Source organism: Vipera berus, assembly GCF_964194415.1.
Source record: "Vipera berus genome assembly, chromosome: 12".
Classification (NCBI taxonomy): domain Eukaryota; kingdom Metazoa; phylum Chordata; class Lepidosauria; order Squamata; family Viperidae; genus Vipera; species Vipera berus.
In genome coordinates, this window is record NC_138215.1 from 20,299,836 (window position 1) to 20,325,556 (window position 25,721).

The window sequence follows — 25,721 nt, forward strand, 5'->3', positions numbered from 1 at the left end:
GGGCGGGACTAAAAAGTTTGTTCAATCAATTCCAACTTTGCGAGATCTTTTTTTCCCTGTGAGAAGATGAAATTGATTGATTGATTGAACCTTTTTTTTTGCACACGGTGGTGGAGCCCTAAAGCAAAAAGGGTTTATAAAACCCAGCTGAAGGCCTAGGACTGGGGCGATGGCGCACATGCCCACAGAGAGGGCTGTGCATGCCACCTGTGGCACGGGTGCCATAGGTTCGCCACCCCAGGGTTATGGGGTGGGCCCAGGCCTTGTTTTTTAATGCAAAACCTGAAACCAATTTGGTGGGCAGCATATTCTCAGGATTATTTTTTTTAATAAAGTGGTTTCAATTTCTCAAAGTCTTTTCTGAATTCATCATTCACTCAAGTTCACTGCTAGTAACCAGGCTGAGGCGGCCATCAAAGTCAGGAGAGCTGCGATGCTTGGGATATTGGTCAAAAGCCAACACACCCTGAAATGGACAAGCTGAGTTTGCGTTCAACTAATGAATGCAATGATAGTGAGTGAAACTCAGCAAGATTTTGGGGAAGTGGTTGAAGTGGTTCCAGAGCAAAGCTCCATCTGATATTTTATGTGTTTGCTTCACTACTTCTACAGAGGGTCCCTTTCCCCCCACAATTTGATGAGGCATTCCTAAATTGCGAGTGTCATCTTTGCATCTGGACTCAGATCCAAGCTGGAGTTGTAGACCTGCAGAACTGTCCTCTTGGTGAAAGTTGACTTGCCTTGCATTTGACCATTCCTCAGTCCATTAGCCAGTCTTCCCAGAGGATGGCCTTCCATGAGCAAGCTGGCTGGGAGCGATGGGAAGGGGCATCCAGCCTGGGCAGAGAGTACTGGATTGGGGAACCCTTGGGGGTGTGCCTCTCTTCCCCTGGCCACCTCCTGTTTTGCAGTGTCATGACCAGAAGGAAACCTCACTTTGATCTTGAGTCAATGCAAGGCAAAGACAAATCTTGAATTCTTGGCCCTCTTTTGGGTCTGTCAGGAAAAAAACCATGTCTTCTTCATCTAGGGAAATGTGCAAACAGGGATCCTGCAGCTCTGATTGGCTTGGCCTGAGCCAATCATCTCCTTCCTTTCGTTTGACTTGCTCTCCGTCTCCTGCCAAAGTCAAATTCACAGCCACTTCGGTGGCTGCTCCCTGCTCTGCCTGTCTGCTCCCAGATCTCCTCCCTGGCAGAGCTGGCTTCAGGGCAGGCAGAGTCTCCGTGGGCTGCTAACCTGATCAGCCCAGGATGCAGCCTCTCCGTGGTGACATCACGGCCAGATGTTTGGCAGGGCCACACCCCCAGGCGGGTTTGAAGGAGCTCTAACAGGCTGGCTCACTTCTGCCGCCAGCATGCAGGGGAAGGGCTGCCGGAGGTGCAGCGGGCTTGCGATGGAGACAGCCTCTTTCCAGCGGCCAGCTGTTCTGCAGGGGGTTTGCCTTTCTTGATGTTCTCACTGGATGCCTTTCCTCTTGAGAAAGAGGGCAACGGGGTGTGACTTCTTGTGAAAGCTGCTCTCTTCTCTTCTGCAAGGAAGGTGCCCCTGCCGAGCGTCTAGAGGTGTGTTTTTTCTTGGTGGACAGAGCCGAGTGGATTTGTGCACCCCAAGAGGTGTGAAAAATGGCCACAGCTGCCTACTTTGCCGCCGAGTGCCTTGTCTCCATGTCCAGCCGGGCGATCATCCATGGTCCTGCTGAAGGACCAAGACCTCCACCTGTTGGGATGGCTCCTGCCCTCACGGACTTGACTCCCAAGGAGAAACCTGAGGGGAAGGAGGCAGGAAGAGACAATGGACGGGGCACCTCAGTGTACGCCGTGGCCAGCATCTTGGCTGACTTAAACCAACATCTTCCGAAGTCTTCCGCGCTTCAGCTGGAGAAGGTTCAGAGGATGGAGCGAGAGGAAGAAGGCAAAGCCCCTCTTCTGCAGGGAGTGCTGGGCCAAGACCAGATCCTGCCAGCCAGCAAGTATGGAGGAGAAAGAGCAGCCACACCTACCAACTTGGCGGCAGTCAATGAGCCCAGCCCGAAACAAAGGAGCAGGAGAGGACGGTGCCAGCTTGACCCTGAATTACCTCAGAAAAAACACAAATGCCACTATGTGGGATGTGAAAAGGTGTACGGCAAGTCTTCTCATCTGAAAGCTCACCTGAGGACCCACACAGGTGAGCTCTCTGCTCAGTGGTGGTGGTGGTGGAGGAGGAGGAGGAGGGGGGGGAGGAGGAGGAACTGATGGGCCTCTAGACTTCAGAGTTCTAAAACTGAAATCTACAGAGGTTGAGGAGAGCTCTTGAGAACTTCAGGCTTATGTAGACCCCACTGCTGGGGTTGCCATTCATTAACCTGCGTTCCCCAATGCCGGTCGGGATTTGTTATTTGTCCTTCTCTTTTTCTTTCTTCTCCTTCCTCTGGCCTGGTTCTCACCTGACGGCCAGTTCAAGACCTTCTTCTGACTTCTGGCCATCTGACCCAGCAGAGCAGTTCTTTGGGAGGTTGCCAGTGCCCGGTCTTTGTGAGACAACAACGTGCACAGGGTATTTGGGGGCTCTCTGCATTGGGTACTATCCACCTAACTCTTGCTAGCCTACTCCTGATGTTCTCTGTTACACCCATTATGAACGTAATTTCAACTTTTTCTTCATTTTTCCCTGTTGGATACTGTGCAGTCTCACAGAGGTGGGAGAGGAGAATTCCCAGAACCTGTAATTGACTCTGTCAAGTCAATTTTAATGCTAGAAAATATAAACGTGGCAGCTCCTGTTCATAGTTAAACCAGGACAGGGACTTCTTCTCCTTACTTTGAGGTTAGAATGCCAGGAAGCACCGACAGCCTGTATTTCCCCCCTCAAAAGTTGCTGCTGGTTCTCAATCTGTGCCTCCCGTGGGCGCTGCCTTGGTTTGTTCACGTCGGTCGGTTATTTGGTGGAACAACTTTGCCTAGTTCAGGGGGTGCCACCCAAGGAGTTGGGCAACCAGGAGTGGGAAAAACGCCTCCTTCACCTATTTTGGGATACCGTTCAGTCAGAAGTTGGTCTGTGGAATATCTGGAGTTTTGTGGGTTTAGCAGAGATATTTCTGTTTGGATAAGAATTATGCTCCATGGCAGATGTGTTTTCTGTCCCCCGTGCTCTGCTCTGCTCTGCTTAAATGCATCTTCCTTCCTTCCTTCCTTCCTTCCCTTTTTCTTTCCTTCCTTCCTCCCTCCCTTCTCCCATTCTTATTCTTTCTTCCTTCCTCTTTCAGCCTCCCTCCCTCCCTCCCTCCCTCTGTCTCTCTCTCTCTCTTCTTTCTTTCTTTCTTTCTTTCTTTCTTTCTTTCTTTCTTTCTTTCTTTCTTTCTTTCTTTCTTTCTTTCTTTCTTTCTTTCTTTCTTTCTTTCTTTCTTTTTCTTTTTCTTTCTTAGGCAAGAGAAGGTCACTGCCTCAAAACAGGACCTTTTCTGCTCTCCGGTCCCTTCTTGATTTACTGCATCCTGTAATGATATCCTGCAGAATCTAGCCTACCCCTGTAAATCAAGGCTACATTTGGGGACGTTTCCTTGCGAGGAGACTTCTAGGCTATATACGTGTATTAAAACAAAGCAAAGAAGACGCTGACCAAAGGCCAGGCATATATATTCTCCAGCAAGGACTCCCGGGTCTGACGCGGTCTCTGCCGAATGACGCTGGCCGGGCTGAACGGGGCCGCTTTCCAGGAAGGGCTGTTGTGCTTGTTTGCGTTGCCTTTTCATCACCCTCCCTAACCGTAGCTTTCATGTGGAGGGAAGTTCGCCCACCCCCCCCCTGGCCGCCCCGACTTGGCAGAGGGTCCTCAAATCACGCCTTGTTCTGCTCCTGCCTGAACTTCTCCTCTGCTTCCTTTCAGACAAAGAGGGTTGAAGCTCGTAAACCCGGCTGGATAGAGAGGCGGTCGAAGGGGCGGCGGGGGGGGGGGGCAACTCCTGTCTTTGAAAACGAGGAGAGCTTGGCAGCTGGTGCCCCGGGGAGAGGGGGGGGTTGGACCCAACCAGTTCACGTCATTCAGAAGCCAGTTGGAGACATGAAAGTCAACTAGGGTCGCTGGCTTTTAGCCGCGTTCTTCTCTTTGTGATTGCCGTTTGGAAGAGGTAAGACCCTCTCCTTCGGTCTGTAGCTCAGCCGGAGACGGTTGGGATGGCTTTGCTGTCAACGTGCAAGAAATAAGCAAACGCAGGGCAAAAGGCAAAGGAAAGGACAGCTGGCTGAGGAATTCTGGGAGATGAAGTCCACAAGTCTTAAAGTTGTCAAGGTTGCAGGTTCCCTGCTCTAAGGCATATTCGGCTATTCTACAATTCGTGGCATATCACCTTCCGTACTGAGCTCTTACTATGAGTGGAGACTTCTCCAAAGGAATGCAACTATTTATTTAAGCAGGGTTTTTTTTCATTTAGTTGACATATTTGAAACTTGCTTATGCTCCCCAAGTTTGAAGAGCGCTCAGCAATTTAACAGTTTTAGTTAAAATATAAACATGTTGAGCAGAATCAGCATGGAAGAGGTATTTAAAATCTCTGTGTTTTTTTAAATGGAACTATGATTAACAAACAATAGGTTTTGGACATGGATCAACATAAATCCAAGAGGCATAGAGAGAAAAAAAAGATATAGAAAGTGCATAAAATCTATTACCATGTAAATAAAGAGACAGGTACAATCAGAGGAGGAGAAATGGGGAAATTAAATGTATAATTCTAATAAATTCTCCCTGTCCTCCTCCTCCTCCTCTTTTCTTCTCTTTCTTCTCTTTCTTTCTTTCTTTCTTTCTTTCTTTCTTTCTTTCTTTCTTTCTTTCTTTCTTTCTTTCTTTCTTTTTCTTTCTTCTTTCTTTCTTTCTTTCTTTCTTTCTTCTTTCTTTTTCTTTCTTTCTCTTTCTTTCTTTCTTTCTTTCTTTCTTTCTTTCTTTCTTTCTTTCTTTTTCCTTCTTTCCTTCCTTCTTTCCTTCCCTTGCATTATGGCATTTCATTGTTGTCTATCATGAGTAGAGAGTGTTGTTTTCTAAACAACTTTCTGCTGTAGTAAATACAGAATCTGTGGGATTGCAAACAAACCAACATTGTGCGAAACAAAACCAGCAAGAGGACTGCCTGGCTAGGACCAGCTAGATTCTAACTGAAATCCTCTTTGAGAATGACATGTTTTGAGAAAGCTTGCAGGCTTCGTTCAGACGTCAATCTGAGCTTTGGTCCTTTTGCGTGAATCGAGGCCGCATGCTGGAGGTTTCCCCGAATGCACTTAAGCAATGATGCAATAAGGGCACAAATGTTGACTTAACCCCAGGCCTGTTCTAGGGCTCTTGAAATAGGCACCTGCTGTTCTCCCTGAATCCCGGAGCTGCCTATTGATTTCTGCCGATCTGATCCAGTGTGCGCTGCAGCCGATGCTATCCTGGGCTGCATTAACAGAGGATCACATGAAGTGTTAGTACCACTTTATAAGGCCTTAGTAAGGCCACACTTGGAATACGGCATCCAGTTTTGGTTACCACGATTGAAAAAAGATGTTGAGACTCTAGAAAGAGTGCAAAGAAGAGCAACTAAGATGATTAGGAGTCTAAAACATATGAAGAATGGTTGTAAGTCTGGCTTAATGAAAAGAAGGACTGGGGATGACTTGATAGAGGTCTTCCAATATCTCAGGGGCTGCCACAAATAAGAGGGGGTCAACTTATTCTCCAAAGCACCAGAAGGCGGGACAGGAAGCAACAGCTGGAAACTAAGCAAGGAGAGAAGCAACCTGGAACTAAGGAGAAATTTCCTGACAGCTAGAACAATTAACCAGTGGAACGCCTTGCCTCCAGAAGTTGTGAATGCTCCAACACTGGAAGCTTTTAAGAAGAGGCTGACATAGCCACTTGTCTGAAATGGAATAGGGTATTCCTGCTTGAGCAGGGGGTTGGACTAGAAGACCTTCAAGGTGCCTTCCGACTTTGTTATTCCATTGTCTTTCTGTCCTCATGTAAACAAAGCTGTGACAGTACAGGATAGGCACAGAGTGTGCAGTACTTTAACAGCCAGTTGAAAGTTGAGAGGATCCCTTCAGGCTTAGAAAGAGGTCTCGTGTTATGATTGATGATGACCAGACAGACCTGGAAGACAGACCTTCGACTTGCTAGACAGCTCTTCTTCCTCTCCACCCTCTTTTCTTTTCTCTGTTGGGTGCTCATAAAATTATTTTGTCGCAACAAGAACAAAGAAACCTAAACCACATATGAAAAGCAGAAAAAAATAGATCATAGGAAGAATGAAACTGAAACCCTGCTGAAAGTATCGAGGGGCACAGAGAGCAAACAAAATAATAATATAAAAAAACTGAAATCATAAAGCATGCACAAGACCAGCTTTCATTTGCAAGGGAAAAAAAGCAGGGTTCTTGTTTTGCAGAGAGACTGATATGTCACAAAGTAGATCTGGGGTCCCTGCTGAAATCTCCAAAGTGGGCTTTTGATTAATATATTTTGCCTCCTTGATTGTGTTTATTCTCAACAATGTGTGCAAGTTCAAAGCAGACTTACTGGGCGTACAATTGTTGTTATGTTTAGCAGATCTTGGGGCCTATCCTGTCCCATTCTGTTGAGAAGATGACCTTGACAAGTTCGTGGAATATTTAACACAGTGGTGTCCAAGCTTGGTAACCTGAAGGCTTATGGACTTTAATTCCCAGAATTCATGCTGGGGAACTCTGCAAGTTGAAGTCCAGAAGTCTTCAAGTTGCCAAGCTGATCTAAGATCCCTGACCTAAGATCTTCCAACTTTTTCAGTGCTGATCCAGACCAAAACATATACTGGTATAGGTCTGGTACAGTATGTTTTCTTTCTGGGTGATTTTCATCACTGGGTGTGCTCTGAGAGGTAGACAGCAATAATCAAAAGAAAGAAAGAATAAAGTCTGGTCCAAGGGAGCAACCAAATTCTCCCTGAAAAGAATTGCCTGCTCCTCCCTCTTTAAATATGGGGTTGTTGTTTTTTTGCAGGAGGACATTTTAAAACACAAGAGCACTGAAATACAATTCCATCTTGGAACAATATAAGTCACCAGAGCAGGCAGGAATTAAGGACATTTTATCAGTGGTCTTTTGGTCCACCTACAAGCAATAATATTTCATTTGCTCCTCTACCTACGTTGGCAGGGACACTGCAAAAGGCTTCCTGGAAGCCATTCAATGAGATTTGGAGACGCTGAGCTGTTGGAGCCCCTCCAGTAAGTGGGAGGGAGGAAAAAAGCAGGAATTCCATCTGCCTTCAGGAAGGCAATTCCAGTGGGCTGCAGCCTGTTGGAACTGAGGCGTGAGCGACAGGTGTTTTGAGAATTCAACAGAGGAGAATCTCTGGAGCTCAGAGTTGCATTGTGGGGGTCCTTGGTCATCTCTGAGCTTGGTGGTTTTCTTGCAGATGTTTCATGACCCAAGTAGGGAACATCATCAGTGCTAGAAGGAATGGGTTTGGGAGGAGGAGGAGGAGGAGGAGGAGGAGGAGGAAGAGGAGGAGGAGGAGGAGATGTCTGTGGGGTCCTTGGTGCTCTCTGAGTTTGGCTGTTTTCTTGCAGACATTTCTGACTCAACTAGGTAACATCATCAGTGCTATTAAGTGTGTGTTGCTTCCCACAGTAGCTCTGAGCTTCACTGTTGGCTTGCAAACGTTTCGTTACCTGTCTAGGTAACGTCATCAGTGGTACTTCCCATTTGCATGCTGTCAGAAGCGTTTGAAGCTCATATGTGATACCAGTTGAGGAGAATATTTGTAGCTCAGGGTGGCACTGTGTGGAGTCATTGGTGCATTCTGACCTTGGGGGTTGGCTAGCAGACGTTTCGTTACCCATCTAGGTTATATGATGTTACCTAATACAGCAAAAAATCTTCTGTAAGGAAACAAGCAAGTTCAGAGAGCACCAAGGAACCCACATTTTGAGACCAAGGAGTCCTGATTGGACCCTGGAATGAATCAATACTTGCCTTCTCTGGGCTGGGATCTGAGGGACACATAAAGGAGGAGATCTTCACTGTGGATTATTAACATTTTCTTCTTCATTGGCTCTCCACACCTTCTTTGCTTATAAATGGAGATAGTGAGGAGGGAAGGGCCAGCTCATTAGATTCAGAAATGCCAACACTCAGGGAAAAAAGAAGCTTTTTGGCTCAGAAAGCTACCCTTCTTCAAGCAAGCATGTTTTTCTTGAACAGCTGGGAGAAGAGAAAAGAAATATTTGATTTTCACTGCCCCGATCCATGTTCGACAAACATTTATCCACTTCAAGCACACTAGAGGTTGGTTACTGCAACATTCAAAGAGGGAGAACAGAATCAACATTAACAAAAGTAACACAATAGCTTTTCCCTCATATCTCTCCTACTATGTAGAGCAGGGGTCTCCAACCTTGATAATTTTAAGACTTGTGGACTTCAGCTCCCAGAATTCCTCAGCCAGCCATGGGAGTTGAAGACCACAAGTCTTAAAGTTGCCAAGGTTGGGGACCCCTGATGTAGAGGACAAATGCCTGGAATGGGGTGGAGCCCAGGGATTTCTTCTACGCAAAGCGGAAGACCATAGCTTAAAGTATCTAAACGGTGTTCAAGGAATGAGCAACTATTTGGACCTGTTCGTGCCTTGACACCTTGAAACAGCATTGGGTGGTTGCTTCAGGCCTCAACATGATTCAAAAATAAACAAAAGATGGCTTCCGTGTCACAAAAATAGCTATGTTTTCTGACGTTTCCAAGTTCTTGTTTGATTTTTTAAAAAAATATTTTCATGTCTTTTTTTGGCAGCTGGTCTTTCCCAAAGCGGCTGCCTTCTGCTCTAATCCAAGAAACATGCCAAACACTTTCAGTTTCCACAACTCCAAGCCAGGCAGGTCAAAACAGGAGGTCTCCTCTAACTGTGCAACCCATCAAGGACTTTTGGGTGTTGCCAGCCAGAAACATTCAAAGTTGGCACTCGCAGTTACTCTGCGCCCCTTGACCGACTCTGTTCTCAAAAAAACCTGTTGGTTACATTCACACTTTAGATTTCAAGATATGCGCTTATAAACAACCCTTCTGTTGGAATCTGGACACCCAGGCTGCAGGACAGGTGTGGCCTGGGTCTTAATTGCTTTGAGCTATAATTCTCATTGTAACGAATTGGCCGTAGACAAAAGAATAAACATTAAGAGTGTTTTCTGTCCTCGGCCCTCTCTTTATCCAACCCCCTCAATTCCAACTGCTGTAATGAGGAGGCCAACAGCCCCCCCCCTATGAGTTCCTTGGCAACATTTGCTGGAGATAATGGGGAAGGAGTGCCAAGGGATTAATTAGCCTTGTTAACATATCAAGCTCACGTTGAAGACGGGAGGCTTTCTCCTGCTCTTTCGAAGAGAAAAGGGAGAAGGCACAACATATTCATTTGGAATCTTTTTTAAAACAACAACAACAATATGCATTTACCCAGCAAGTTAGTTGAAACAGATTTGCCCAGCTCTTTGGGATTGGAAGATAATTGTAGATCTTAGCAACTTCACTCCAAATCTTACATTAGAGAAGGAAGAATGCTTTCTGAATGGGTTTATCGCAGCCAAGGGCAATTACGGGAATATCAGCAGACAGTTTTTAATGCCATCGGACCAGGAAATTATCCCTCACCATGTCAATATCAGATCCACCCAAGTTGAAAGCCGATTGATTCAAAATCTCTATTGCTGGGTCAAATCGCTTTTGAATCAGGGAAGGGAATCACGTATTTAATTGCACCCTTTTGGGCCAGCCTGTAAAAAAAAATTTCTTCAGCTGCTGCTGCTGCTCTAATCCTGCTTCACAGTCTCTGGAGAGTCCACACGATCAGATATGCTTCCCAAAATAATCTCTGGCCTCACCTTCTTCAGCCTGGTGTGCTGCTAATAGGTGGGACTTTAACTCCTCTGTTACCCAGCTGAAGCAACAGAGGACATGATGAGAGGAGAGGTCTTCTCTGGGGTCCTTCAGAAGTTGGGGTGTTCGGATCTTGGAAAGAGGTGGTTTTGGAGATGGGAGGAGAAGACTAACATGGTTGATGATCCCTTGGACACTCCCCCCAGGTCACTGATGGTGTTATTTTAGAAAGTAAGAAAAAATGAAGCAATAGCTTCCAAATTAACCAATGTCAGAAAGTTCAAGTGCCCTTTTTGGAAAGAAAGAAATGGTGGTAGAATTTCAGCGTTGTGGAGCATCACACATTACTCAGTAGGGAATCCCAAAGCTAGATTGTTCTAATCTTCACAATCATCCCCTCGTGTCTCTTTGGGACACAAATGAGGAGACCCAGAGCAGGGTCTCTCTCATCTAAAGCAGGTTGAAATGAGTCCTGCATGAGGGGTCCTTGGGGATCCTGGAGCTTGCCTTGCAGACATTTCGTGATCCAAACTAGGTAACATCATCAGGGTTAGGGTTAGGGTTAGGGTTAGAATTGTTCCCTAGTTTGGGTAATGATGATGGTTACCTTGTTTGGGTCATGAAGCCTCTGCAAGAAAACAACCAAGCTCAGAGAGCACCGAGGATCCCTCATTTCAATTCTGAGCTACAAAGATTCTCCTTTGTTGAGTCCTGCATGCCCTACATTTTAGGGTGGGGAGGGACAGAGCAAAACCACTCTCTTCCTTGACAAAAGTTGAACACAAAGCAACCGTTCGTTTAGATCCGTTCGAAAAAAGCAGCTTTTTAAAAAAAAACCCATCTCAGCTCACATGTGTTGGACTCCTCTTCTGTCTGTCTGTGCACGGCTGGGGCATGTCCAAACCTGGAACCCAAAAATGCATCTGAGGAGGCCACGTGATTCCTCTTTCTGTTTTGTAACTTCAAGTGGGCCTCTGCGCTTCCCTCCCCGGCTTCCCTCCAAATAATCCCAGATTAACTGCTTGGATCTGAAATGCTGCTGACGGAGCCAAGGTGGGAAGGCAAAGCCAGAGGCCAGATTGAAGGCATGAGCTCCAGAGGTCCTTCTTGAAGGCTACCTGGACAGTTCTATTTCGGTTGTTTACCGATGGCTTCTTTTGGCTTTCTCTGGAGAGCAGCTCACGTGGCTGAGTGAGATCATGATCTTACTGTATGCTGGTGAGACAACAGCCAGACAGTGAGGGTTATTTAAGTGCAGGCTGAGCAGCCAGACAAATCTCGCTTGTGTTTTGCAAAGCTTGTCGTTTCAGCAGTTCACGTTCAGCAGATTCACTTGCACTTAGGGGAGAAATTGGACACGTTCGCAGTTGGCTGAACTTGGGAGAAGTCTTCTAAGATATTTCAACAGCGAAAGGGAGAAAAATTTCAAATAGTTCTGGAGAAAACAATGTGGGGCACACGGGATTAGGAAATTCTCTTGCACAACCGACTCTGAAATGAAAGAGATTTCTGCAAGACGAAACAGATTGTGCATCTTGGAGCTCCAGGTGTTTTGTGGGTCCTCCCTAACCTACCGAAAGCACACAGCCAACAGGACAGCAAGAAGACTTTGTTTTCTTTTAATCTCCCTCTTCAGAACATAGTTGAAAAACACCAGCCTAAACTGCTCAGATGCCTTCTTGAGCCTTATCTGAATTTGCACACTTGACTTGACCAGAAAGCATGTCTTCCTACCGCGGGAGGATGATGGTTGTCTTACATTTCCTGCTTAAGTGCCAGAGAGAGCCAAAACATTCAAAGAGTGATGACAAGGCACACAATAATCAAAAATAAGTCTTTTGCAACTTTCTGGAGTACAAATGCAAGGCTATGTGGGTGAAAGTGACTGAGTGTTTTCCACATGAAGCAGTTAGAATAACTGAGTAAATTCTCAGAAGGACATAAAAAAGACCAGTCCATCCTTTTGGAACTCAACAAAATTATGAACCACCTTTGGCTGGTCCTGAAGAAGTCAACCAAGCTTGGATGCAATCAGTGTTTGTCTAGGGAAGCATCTGGAAGTCTCCGAACTGAAAGCTAAACTCAAACAAACAACCACACAGCAAAAGAAGACTATGGGATTCCTTATCGTGACGAAGACTTCTATCCATGAAGTCACCAGAAAACAAGACCAATGAGAAGATCCGTTGATCTTAATCTGTTTCAGAGGCCTACTGTCAATGAAGCAACCCTCAGAAACCTCTCATTAAAGCTATTCCACACCTTTGTATTGTGCTCTACCACAAAGGAAAACAACTTCCCAATTTTCGACCAATCTAAGTCAGAAAATCAAGCCGGTCTCTATGTGAGGACCACTTTTCATGTCAGATACTAAAAGCAGTGAAGAGATGTTGTACTCTCTATGTTTGAAATGGGTTTCAGTGTAAGAGGAAGCAGTGGTAAGGCGGTTATGAATCTCAGATGACCAACGTTGTGGTCATTTTTTAGACACGTCTCATTTAAAAGGGCTGCAAAACGTAATTGGTAAATTAAGCAGCCAGACCTTTAGTTGAATAATTGGGTCTGTTATGTACTGGTTCTCCAGCAACTCAGACAGGACATCTCCAGTCTTGCTATTGGTCAACTTTGGGTGGCAAGTATAGCTTCAATCTGATTGGTTAATACCATAGGGCCTGGCTATATATTGAGGCAGGGTGACTCCAATCTCTCAGTACAGTTCTGCTTAAATAAAGTATGTGTTTGTCTGTACTCCTCTGCGTGTTCTCGTTTCTGCTCATCAGAGCCCACGACATAATAGGGTCCATACCTCTTTCAATTAGTTAACAGCATGGCGGATTCTTCTTTACAAGCAATGCATTTCTGGTTTGTTCCTTTCCCTGGGGAAATAAAAATAAATGGTGGACAATGACTTTTCCTTCAAAGAATAAATGAGATCGTTTGTCTGCTGAATTCTGTTGTCTTCTGCATTTTTCAACATCAGAAAAAAGCACCCTACAGCCTCACTTATTTTAATTAAGGCATGGCATTAATCGACTCTCAATTTAAGAATAGGCCGTGACTCACAAAGACCTACAGATTCAAATACAAATTAATTACTTTGCAAAATGCACTAGTTCTTCACCAGGATCAGGAGGTATCCATAGGGTAGGGTCAAAAAAGCCAGCCCTAATAATGTAACTGGAGCTTCACCTATTTTTTTAAAAAAATGTGATTCATGATTCATACAGAGAAAAATGTTTTCTGAGATATCTAGTTTCCTGACCAGGTATGGTTTCAAAAAGTTAAATCGGCACATGGAATTTGCATTGGAAAACTGCTAGGAGCTGCAAAGTTAAATGCCGAAGAAGATGGATTAAGTCAGTCCCTCAAGATGGAGGACTTCAATGCCCAGAACTCCCCAGTCAGCAGGCTATCACTGAGCATTCTGGGAGCTGAGCTCAGCACCTCTTGAGGTTCTTCATATTGGAAAAGACTGAGGACACAATTCTTTGTGCAACCAATTCCTGATGTTTTAACTCCTACCTCTGACCTAAAATGAATGTCACTCAAAACCAAATAGCCTAGTAGTTCTCTTCCCCAGTCGTATATCTTGGTTGACTGAGTCATTTGAGAGGGTTTACAAAACAAGACATAGCCTCTGGCTTAGTTTATTGTATTTTCCTCAATTTTGCCTTTTAGTATTTTCAGAGATGATGGTCATTTGTTTCTTCTCAGTTTGCTGATAGCTCAGCCTGGGGAACTTAACCAAAGTCTCAGACTTCTTCAAGGCCAGGTGGGTCTGTATTATTGATCCATTTTAATCATGAGGAGCAAACCTGTAATTTCTGGGGTGTATAACAACTCTACTGTATGAATTACATTGGTTGCCAGGGGGCTTCTACCATTCAAGATGCTGGTTGTCACCTTTAAAGCCTTTCGTAGCTTGGGACAATAGTTTATACCTGTCAAATCTGGTCAGACAAGATGGGCATCCTCCAAGTTCTGTTGGCCAAGAACCTGGAAGACGTTCAGAATAGCAGAGTCGGAAGAGACCCGGAAGATCTTCTAACAGAAGATCTTCTGCTCAAGCAGGAGACCCTGTGCCATTTGTATTAAATAGGGCTGCCAAGCGTCTGGATGTTGATCACATGATCATGGGGATGCTACGAAGGTGGTCAAGTATGAAAGATGGTCGTAACTCACTTTTTCCAGTGTCGTCGCAACTTTGAACGGTCGCTAAATGAACTGTTGTAAGCCAAAGATTATCTGTAAAGGCTGAAGAAAGAAACCCAAAGAGGGGATACAAAGTCTCACGTCCTGCAAAGTGCACCAGGAGTGGAACCGTTCAGAGGCATTTGGTCCACAAGAGCAGATGCCACGCACAGCCTGGGCGACTGTGGCTGCTTTCTCAGGGTCTCCAAATTGTTTGCTGGGTGGTTTTGTTTGCATGCAACCGTTTGTTGGCAGCCTCTTCCTCTGCCCTGACAGCTGTTCATCCGAGAAGGCTTTCTAATCCACCCACGTGTACTTATTATGAGTCAGGCACAGGTGTGGCCCGCATTCAGAAATGGCCCGGATTAACTGTGCAATTAATCCTTGAGTATAGACTTTTCGTAGCCTTATGAGAGTGCTCTCAAAATGTCCCACGGTTTTTCCCATATCCTGGTCATTTTTATAAAGACCACGTGCCTGCTCAGTTCTTGGAGAAAGCCCTGCAGGGTATTCCCAGATCAATGGTCCATTTGGACAGCAAAGTGTAATGGAAAATGTGTGCTCCCCAGGGCCTTTGCCAGCAGCTTCCTTGTAGACACGCTCAAGTTTCATCTCTCTGGCAGAGTTTTCTGCTTTCCTGGCCTGGTTGCATAAAAACAAAGAAGAAAGAGTTTGCTTTGGTTTTATTGTTTGTCTCCACAACTTTTCCCTTAGCTCTTTTACTGTTTAAAGCCAACGAACCGATTGCCGCAAAACACAGAAACACCCTTTCTGGTTCTAATTAGCAGCCTTGTGGAAAGTGTCACATAGAGCTACTGACAAAACTTGTAAAATGTGTGAGCGGTGCCAACCTTTCCCCCACACCCCACTGTTGGGAGATGTGTTGGAACTCGAATAGGGAACTGCAGCTGCAGAGACGCCAGGCTGCCTTAATGGCTCTTGTTGACAGGGGTCTTCACAGCCCCTTGGAGGAGACCTTAAAGGGAAGCCTATACTGAGAGGGAGGGAGGGAGGGAAGGGAAGGTAGGGGAAGGGAAGGACAGGCCATAATGTGAAACTTTAATAAAAGAGCATCCTTCCATGCCTCTGAAATTTGCTGTCCTGGGAAGTCCAAAGCTTGCTCCAGCCATATGTTCACCTCAGGCCCAGCTAGCTGAAGATCTAACATAGTGATATCCACCCTCGGGAACTTTAAGACCTGCGGACTTCAACTCCCAGAATTCCCCACCCAGCCGTTCTGGGAAATGAAGTCCACGAGTCTTAAAGTTGCCAAGTTTGGACACCCCAATCTGAAAGAAGGACCAGACTGGAGGGGAGGGGAAAAAAAACCTTTGTAAAGTGTAGAGTTGCAGAAAAGGAGAGCATTTCTGTCCATTTTCCTTGGAAGATCCAGGGGAGCAAGTCCGTTTGGTTAACTCAGGTCAGCAGAGTTGAGCTCGCTCCTCGGTCAGTGGAAAATTAAACTTCTGGAGTCACCCAATATGGAACCAACAATATTCTTTGAGAAGCTCAGTGATGTCGGGATGACACCCGTTCAAGAACAGTGGTAGACCATGGAGGCAGAAGGTGCCAAAGCAACGAGAGAAAGTGATAAATTTGCATGGAAGGGAGGGAAGACTGAGGTTTCGCCTTCATACTTTTCATGGAAAAACTGAGCCGTCTCTTCTGAGAGGACTATCCAGCTCCAGGGTGGCCGAGATCTGAGAGGGGAGAAAATAGCCGTGCTGACTCTGAAGTTCAGACTGAAACTGGGCCCTGATGACACACAGGCGGGAGTTTGTATACGCTGAAAACTCTTTGGGCTTTTACAACGGGAAACCCCAAAGATAAATTAAAAAACCTTCTAAGGGGAATAAATAAATGGCTGGGCTTAAAATAGCCCTGCGTTCAGTTCAAAGAAAGAGGCCATGGTTAAGATCTGCTTCTCTCTCTCTTTTCCTTTGATGCAAGCCTGGAGAGAAAGCACCTTTTATGCGAACCCCAAATATCTCATTTGCCCAGAGGCTGGTTTGAGGTTCAGCCTGTTGGTCAGTTTGAAGTGCCTGTACAAAAACAGAGGAAGTGGAAAGTTATTCGCCCAAAGATGCCAAGCCTTATTTAAGGACGCTTTGTTTAAAAATACTCCTTGGTTTGCTTAGCCGGCGCGGTTCTGCCCCCCAAATCATGCATGACTGGCCTATCGCTGGAGGGCCTCCCAGCCCTTTTTCCTGCTGCAGAAACGAATATGCTGGCTGTTTTTTTTCTGTTCTACCACTGGAATAAATCTAATTTACAAATGCATGGAATTCGTACGCTATTTCAGAGGTCCCCAGACCCAGGGCCAAGGCCCGTTTGGAACCGGGCTGCACAAGCGATGGGCGAGCGTGCACGTGAAGCTCCCCTCGCATGAGTGGGGGGGGCTGTGCTCGTATGTGAAGCTCCACTTGCATGAACGGAGCTGTGCGCACAAGTGCACCTGCCACTCATGGAACCATCCCCTCTCCCCCCCCCCACGCTAGACCACCAAGCTGCTCTATTTTGCCCATTGGAGAAATGCCCCTCCCACCTCCAATGTATGGGCGTTCCTTTAACGTTGGTTCAAAGGGATGATGGCCTCAGAAAAAATGGATTTATTATAACAGAGTCAAAGTTACAACTCTCTTCTTCTTCTCCTTCTCCTCCTCCTCCTCCTCCTCCTCCTCCTCCTCCTCCTCCTCCTCTTCTTCTTCTTCTTCTTCTTCTTCTTCTTCTTCTTCTTCTTCTTCTTCTTCTTCTTCTTCTCCTTCTCCTTTTTCCTCCTCCTTTTTTTCTCCTTCTCCTTCTCCTTCTCCCTCCTTCTCCTTTTCCCTCCTCCTCCCTCCTCCTCCCTCCTCCTGCTCCTCCTGCTCTTCCTCCTCCTCCTCCTACGTTGGTTGTACCAGCAGGATGATCCCATGTTTAAACAGCAATGGCCCATGTCCCAATGGCAACACACATTTATGGGGGCCCAGCGGCAGTTTTGCACAGGTGGCTTCTGAAGAATTGAGGCTGACGCAAGACATTTTGCCACACCGCCTGTTCCTTAACAAGTCTGAGGCAACAAGTTCTAATGCTTTCTTTTCCTCAGTTGCTTTCTCTCCTGCCAGTCATAGGGCCCTTGATATAACCACATCCTCACCACCACTCCATCCTGGTTGCAGAGAAAAGGACCATAGGAGAGCTCAGGAGATGCTATAGAGAAGGGTCCTTGGTGCCCTCTGAACTTGGTTGTTTTCTTGTAGACATTTCATTACCCAAACTAGCAAGCCCAACTCCCCTCTCAGCACCGATGATGTTATCTTGTCTGGATAATGAAATGTCTGCAAGAAAGCAACCAGCCTCAGAGAGCACCAAAGACCCCTTATTTCAACCTTCAGCTAAAAGTCTTCTGCTTTATTGACATTACGTAGAAAACCGGAGTAGGACATTATGGACATAAGCTGTTCCCTGCAGGATTAGACCCCTGCAGTCTGTTCTCACAGGGACCAAGCGACCTCAGAAGAGCTCCATTTATTTGAATCAAAATCCTAAAGTCCCAGTTGCTTTAGGATATAGGGATAAATAGAGATACAAAACTATAGATAGGGGGGAGAGAAAGAAGCTACTTCAGATGCTGCATTTGGAAGCCTGAACCAGGGAAAAAGTTCAAATCTATCCATCATGGTAGGCTTTCTGCCTATTATACCCAAGAGAGCAGGCAGTTGGAGGCCATCAAACATCCTGCTGGGGGTCATGGGAGAACATAAATAGGTTTTATTCTCTCCATTGCCTCCTCAAGTGAAGGCAACGGAATTGTGGGAAAAAACTCTGAAACCTTTTGGAGAGGAGTGGAGTGGAGTGGAGTGGAGTGGAGTGGAGTGGAGTGGAGTGGAGTAGAGTAGAGTAGAGTAGAGTAGAGTAGAGTAGAGTAGAGTAGAGTAGAGTAGAGTAGAATAAGTCTTTATTGATTAAGTCATTTAATAACCATATCATTGGTTATCTTCATCTAACGAAGGATAGCAAGGGGGAGGAACTCAATAGGGAAAATTAACCAGGAAAGTTTGGCATGCGAACTTCAGTTCCACCATTGCTATACTGTAATCCACTTGGCTTTTAGTAAAATATACCTTTCACTACCAATGGAGTTGAGGATCTTTCTTGCCTAAAGGACCAAGTCAGGGCAGGGCTGATGTGCCAAAGCTTGAGATACGCTGGGCTAAGAGTGTGTGATCTAATAGACCCAGCTCCGACATTACAGGAAAATAGAGCAATAGGGTCTTGTCCCACAAGGAACAGGGGAGGGTCGTTTGATCTTCAAGGTGGTAGCAATTATTTTTGCCCTTTGGGAAGACATAGCTGATCTGAGCACCCAAATGAAATGCAATTTCGTTCCTTAATAGGTGGGAACTGGGGAAAAAAAATGGTCCTTTAGCTAAGCTGGAACAGCCAAACTGTTTTGTCAGCCTTCTGCAATTTACATCTGTTTGCTCATCTTCCTTGCTGTAGAAACTGCCGGTAACTTGACTAATAATCCTTTCTTCTGCATTTATGAAGGTGTGGTGACATCCCCCTCCCCCCATTGTTTGTTCTCTGAATTTATGGGCTCGCTATATTAAAAGGAGCACGTCAGATATAAATCAAGGGACAAAAGAGATTGACAATTTCATCACGGCCCCTTCCTCGTTCGCCCACCAAACCTCAAGCAACTTTACAGTTTATTTATTGTTCCTTCCTCCACAGGAAGATAAAAATAATAATTTTAAGCCACACTCCCTAGAAACAGGCATTCGGGCTGCCCAGGAAGATAAGCTCACTCACCAAGATTAGGAAAAGCAATAGAAGCATTTTATAGCATGGTAGGAAATGAAAGAGTAGCTTTATGTTCCATTGGATAAGCTAACAGGATCATCCAGAGCAGAATTTCTGTTGCTGTGCAAGGTGGTTTTAAGTGGGTTGTGCCCGCTTTTATGATCATTTGGCTCAGGCGCTGAAGGCAATCACTCTGGTTGTTGAGTGACTCATATGGTCACTAAGTGAATCCAGCTTCCTTCATTGACTTCGCTTGTTTGGAGCCAGCTGGGAGGGTCACAAATGGCAGTCCCATCACGCCTAAATGCTGCAACCTCCATAAATACACATCAGTCACAAAGCATCGGAATATTGATCAAGTGACCATGGGGATGCTGTGTGACGGTGCAAGGACCAGGCATAAGCCACTTTTTCGGTGCCATTGTGGCTTCCAACGGTTGTTAAACGAATGATTGTAAGTTGAGGACTGGCTAAGGGAGGTTTGAAAAGATTGAGCTGAAAGGTAGACTTTCAAGATTAATAATAATAATAATAATAATAATAATAATAATAATAATAATAATAATAATAATAATAATAATAATAATAATAATAATAATAATAAAAGTTGGAAGGGACCTTGGAGGTCATCTAGTCCAGCCCCCTGCTCAGGCAGGAAACCTTGTACCATTTCAGACAAGTGGCTGTCCAGTCTCTTCTTGAAAACTTCCATTGTTGGAGCATTCACAGCTTCTGGAGGCAGGTTGCTGAATGGAGACTAATTGGGGGGTGGGTATCTGAGTCCCCCAACTCTCTTTTAAGGCTCCCAAAAACTTCTTGGATGAGAAGTGAAATGTTTCTGAAGGGGGGGAAAAAGAAGTCCAGTTGCCATTTTTTTTAAAAAAGCACCTTTGGGGACAATTTCTGTAAAATCAGGCAGACTTTGGCCATCTCTCCATGATCACAACCCCAACTGTAATTAGGCCAAACTGTTCTGTTCTGCTTCACTTTATTTTAAGGTTTGAATTCTGGGGGTGAGCATAATAAAAGACTGGGTGGAAGCAACGAGGTGACCTCAAAACCGTTTCTCTTTTCTCTGTGTCCCGCAGGCGAGAGGCCGTTCGAATGCCGCTGGGAAGACTGCAACAAGAAGTTTGCCCGCTCCGATGAGCTGGCCCGGCACTTCCGCACTCACACGGGCGAGAAGAAGTTCTCCTGCCCCCTCTGCGAGAAGCGCTTCATGCGGAGCGACCACCTCACCAAGCACGCCCGCCGCCATGCCAACTTCCACCCTAACATGCTGAAGAGAAGGAGCGGCTGCAGCTCCAGGACTGGGTCCCTGAGTGACTATAGCCGGTCCGATGGGTCCAGCCCCAGCAGCTCCCCCTAGAAATCTCCCTGGGCCAGACCTGCACTTTCCTCTCCGCCTTTCCATCCAAGTCTTCGGACTTTTCCTTTGCCTCGAAACGCTTGGCTTGGCATCCTGCCTTTCAGCGAAGGAAGACGACTTTGGCCTTGCTTTCAACGGAATGAGAGAGAGTTGGGTTCTTCTCCTGCAGCATTGCTGCAGAGGGGGGAAATCTGGCGCAGTCGGACTCGCCTTTTACATGTTTTCCTCCATGGTCCTTCCAGGAACCTATTCTGGACATTTTTATTTTTTTTCTCTCTCTCTCTCTCTTTCTGTGTTTTTAAGCCTTAAGAAGATGCGCCTTTGTGTAGTTCTTTTGCTCAGGTGTCAAAGGAAATTTTGTAGGGAAACCAAAATGCAAAACTAGGAATGTCTCTACACCCAGGTTGATTCTAATTTTCCTCCACAAAACTCTCCTCTTACTCAGGGATCTATTTATGTACCATGAAGACACATCCAGCAGCAGCCTTGTTTGATAAACACATTTTGCACTCAAAACCGTGGGCTCGGCCCTTCCTTGCACACAGCAAGGCTAATCTTTGCACTCAAACCATTTCATTTCACAGTTAGGGTAAATACTTGGAGAGACTGGACCATTTCCTCCATAATTTCAATCAACTAGTCCTCATTTTTTCCCTCTTTCTTCGGGTGACTTCACACTGAGATGATTCTACCACCGCCAGTTTTCTGTTGCAAAAAGAAGGAAAAAAAACCTGTATAAAAAGTTTATACTCATAAAAGAATCGCAGGGGGCAAGTGAAAGTTTTTTTTAAAAAAAACCTGAAGTAGGTGCCTTAATCATGTTTTTATTCTAAATCTAGGAAAATATATTTACACTGGGGAACATTATATTTATGTACCAAAGGGCAGAATGGTGCTCCGTAGGGATTACAGCTTGTGGCAGCTTCCAGAGATGAAGTTCTGAGCTGAACCCTTTTACCTGCTTCTCTGTATGCCTCGCGCAAAAGTAGACATGAAGTGGGCATCAATTTGAACAAAGTTCCATATCCTCCTCTTAAAGAAAAGAACTGTGTTTCAGAGTCATCCAGACTTCGTCAAGGTATTTGTGCTGGTTTCTGGCCCTTTTTGGCTTGAAAGCCGAAGAGTCTCCAAAATTCTGCATTACAATAAAATGGTCAGTACATAATCAGATGGAAGCAAGCCATGGTGATCAGGAAATGCTGTCATTTGGCGGGCAGTGGAAGCAAAAACCTGCATCTAGAAAGTGTTAAAAAGATGGTGTTTTAGCAGCTCAACAGCACTTCACAATTTTCCTCGTTGTTAGTGTAGCGTGGGGCCTGAAGGGCGTATCTAAATCTTCTCCTCCAACCAGCAAACTCTAGGATTTTCCAAAAGATTCCACATGTTCTTGTCTAGCAGTTTGGATCACTCATCCCTCCAGGAGTCCCACCAAGGGGAAGGATCTCCTGCATCCAAGTGGAACCAATCAACGTGGACCCAAGTCCTAAAGAGCTAGCTTCCTCAGAGGATTTGTGACTACTTAAAACAGCTTAACTCAGCAGGAGAGAGATCCATGTATATGTTTTTTAAAAAAAGCCCTTCCGTGAGTGGGAAGGTGGTTTCTTTTAAAACTCGGCCCTGTGTTTGCTTGGCATGGATGGATGGATGGATGGATGGATGGATGGATGGATGGATTGGGTCCAAGGTTGATAATGCAGCCCTTCTGAAGTGAATGTTCTTTAGATGTAACTCTCAGAATTCCAGCTCTGGAGGTTGCTTTCTCGACAGATGTGGAAGTTTTCGATAAGACTCATCTCTGCTTTTCAAGTTAGGGTTGGGGGAAGCCAGCCAGAAGGTTGGGAGATGTTTTTTTTCCCTAGAAACTTTGTTGCTGTTGAACTTGGCTTGTTCCAAGATTATATTTCAATGCATGGAGTGCTTTCCCTATAATTGTGTTCTATTTTTTTAAAAAAAAATACTTCTAATATAAATGCAACCAACTGTAGCACAGTAAAGCTACTCCATTCCTCCAAACTACTGTTTATGATTGATGCAATCATCTCTACATTCCAAAGGTGTTCTAACCAAGACTTTTCTTCCGACTGCAATAATTCCGTTTTGCCACTTAAAACACATGTGTGCACATAGACATAACTGTACTGTATATAGATTTGCAAAAAAATAATATGCTGCCCGTTAAAGCATAGCTGGTAGGTGCTATTTATCAAGCCCTCCTCCCCTTGTACTACCACCTGCTCTATAAAAGCAGGTCTACATCTAGATATATTCCAGTATTCATTTCAAAACACAATTTGAAGTTAGCCCTGCTTCCCATGTGGTTTCAACATGAGGAGCGCAATGATCTGACCCATCCTAATAAGTTCTCAAGACCATGTTTGTTGGCATCATGATAAGCTCAGAGGAAGAACTAGAACTGCACTGTGACTCTATCCCATGAGAAGTTTCATTTGAGGTTCTCCAAAAACCAGAACTTCAATTTCCAACCTCCTTTGATAGCTAAGGATGGAGATATTTACCAAAGGCAGGACTTGAAAATGCTCATAACAGCTAGCAAGAAATATTTATTGTCTATAGCAAGGTGTCCTCATGAAGATATAGCTAGCAACAAAGGTTCAGACAGATGATGATCAGGAACTATTTACAGAGAGATGGACTACAAAGAACAGTATGATCCCATCTACCCCAAACATCTCCTTTTATTCAATTACCTGCAGAACGTGATGTGCTCTCCATGAGCATCAGAACATCTTTTCCTTTTCATGAACACAGAATTCCAAAAATAAATTCTACCATGCCTTAAATGGTCTCCTTCCATCCCAACACACCTGGAAGGTGGGGAAGGAAAGATGGCCTTAAATGCAACCATAGCCTTAATCTTCAAGAGACACTAGACTAGCCATTGCTTAAAGCGCTCTTTTTCCTTTTGTGGCCCAAGAAACAGGCATGGCGTGACCCAAGAATTATGCCAAAGAGCTAATAACCATGATGTAGTCTGAAGATAACCAGTGTGGTGATATTGCTAACCTTGCTTGAATAACTGGAGTTGCATACAGTAAAAGAAGTCATCTTACCTAAATCCACTACTGTATTCCTTTGGATCAGCAGGGTTCCTATCCCAGGATTTAAAATACTTGTTCTGCTGTACTACTGCCATTTCATTAACTAAATCCAGCTGTCTTTGTGTGGGCAAAGCTTGGTCCTGGCCACCGAGCCAGCCATGAGCTCTTTTCTCCTCCTATTGATGGGTAGAGGGTCTCCTTCTGAGATATTTACACTTTCTTGGTTCAAAGCTATGGCTTTAGACAACCGAGAAGAAAAGCATCGCCTATCTATTTATTTCAGGCTTGGCATTAGGCTTCAGTGGCAACATCAACCATGTGCTTCTGAGGCGTTTCGAAATCCTTTTTGTGTTCATCACCATTTCATACAGAACAGTAAATGGAATCAAAACACTCAGGGTTTGCTAATAATTGTCTCCTGTCTGGCGACAGAACCTCGTTTTAGCTTTGCTGGCCACCATTTGATTAATGTTGATTAGGCTAAACTGTGTCCTAATTTGATGAAAATTCTGCTTGAGATTGTTAATGGGAAAGCTTGGTCCAGCAAGGCAAGAGAGAGATAAATCTTGCTCCTGCTCTTCGAGTTTCCTGGTCTTTGTTTGCTTCAATTTAGGGGTTGACTCTGAAGCTATTTAGATCTCTCCTGCAAGACCTTCTTAATGGTTGAACTCTAGAGCAGGGGTGTCCAACCTTGGCAACTTTTAACACTTGCGGACTTCAGGTGTTCTGGGAGTTGAAGTCCACAGGCCTTAAAGTGGCCAAGGTTGGACTCCCATGATCTGTAAGATCTTCCATAGCAACTGATCTCTGATCTCAGCCATAATCAGCTTTCATGCTCATCTTTCAATTTCCATTTCCAGTCATGGGTCCTCATCGCATCTCCTGTTTCCCAGTCTGCAAATGACAACCTGGAAAATCAGCAGATGGACTTGCTCTCTGTGGGAGATGTCTCACAGTTTCATCTAGCTGAAGTGTGGTGGAGTTTAGGAATTCATTAGACAATACTAAAGAGAAGACCTTTAAACTGCTGTTATGGCCCCATTTTTCCACCATACCTTTTTTCCTTTTTTTTTGTTTGGGAGCTGTTTACAACTGTGTCATATAAAAAGATGCGTATCACTATCTATCCATGTGTTATGTTCACAAGGCTTCATATTTATTGCAATGGAGAACTTTCCTTATTGCATATAATTCGCCGTTGTTTCCAGAGGTGCAGCTTTCCATCAGGGCATTAAACCTTATTACCTTAAGCAGTTGAAGTGCTTAATCTGAATAAATTATGCAGATCAAGCAGCTCTAAATCAGGGTGTCAGTCAGTAAGGCCTTTGGGGCTGTAGGCCGTTGGAGTTGACTCCTTGTTAAATAGGATATCTGGAAGTTGCAACAGTGTCCTTCTGCAAATCAATTTTATGCATATCATTTTAAAGAAAGCATATTCTGTATATAATTGTAGTGACTGGCTTCTTCTAATGGCTTACCTTTAAGCAAGCAAACATCTGCGCCTCGTTTTCCTAATTGTGCAATTCCAGAATTTGAACCATGAAAAGTGGTAACAATCTGGTGGTTAGGACAATGGAATTGGCCACAAGAATTGGCCTCCCTTATTGACCAAACTAAGAACCCCAAGCAGGACATCATCTTGACATGGTTAACAATTGCATCTTGTCTCCTCATCTGCCATGTCCCTTCAGTATTTATTTTCCTTTTATCTTTTATCTTTCGGAAACTTCCACCCTGGCCCAGGCTTAGATTGTGAGAATCTGGAAAATATTCTGAAGCGATTTCAATCCTCGAAGGATTGTTTCTGTTCAAGATGTCATCTCCCAGCCTGGAATAAGGAAACCTCTCCTCAGCCTCTTGAAGTCTTTTTTGATGTGCTGAAACCTGCTAAAGATTTCGCCTGGAGCCTGGTTATAAAATTATAGCGGTAAGAGGGATTTCTGGATGGAAAATGCACTTAAGGTGCAAGGTCCACCCAAATCTTCTCCTTGTGAAACTGTTACCGATATACTGCATGGAATTACTTGTGCATTAATGTATAGAGTGCTATAGATAAATAGATATATACTCTGTGTCAGTACAGGAACAAAAATACGGGGTAATTACACAAGTTTACACACATATCTTCCCTTTGGGGCAATCCATGACAGATCTTGTCCGTTTTCCCCAGCATCACCTCCCTGCTTTTATGGATCACTTCTCTAGATGGTTTCGTCTTTTAATGAGTCACTACACCAAAGTATTGCAGTTTTACAGCCATCTGTCTGACTCCCATTCGATCTGCTGTAACCTTTTTGAAAATGTTTGTTAGGTTTTTTTTTTGTATTTCATAGTTTTATATATTGTGACAATGTCCCTATGCAACAACAAACAGAAGTCAGAAAACTAACAAATGTCAAGCGTCAACGTATATGCATGATTAGTGATGTTTGCATTTTAAATAAAACTGATGAATGATT

General features: G+C 44.7%; 1 protein-coding gene across 1 annotated transcript; it reads left to right on the top strand.

Annotated features, from left to right (window-relative positions):
* The first annotated feature begins 1,160 nt into the window (after positions 1–1,160).
* Positions 1,161–25,721, top strand: KLF13 (KLF transcription factor 13). Its single transcript, XM_081337605.1, has 2 exons — positions 1,161–2,169; positions 19,923–25,721. Exons 1-2 carry the CDS (start codon positions 1,626–1,628, stop codon positions 20,201–20,203), a joined length of 825 nt encoding a protein of 274 aa, XP_081193731.1. The 5' UTR covers positions 1,161–1,625; the 3' UTR covers positions 20,204–25,721.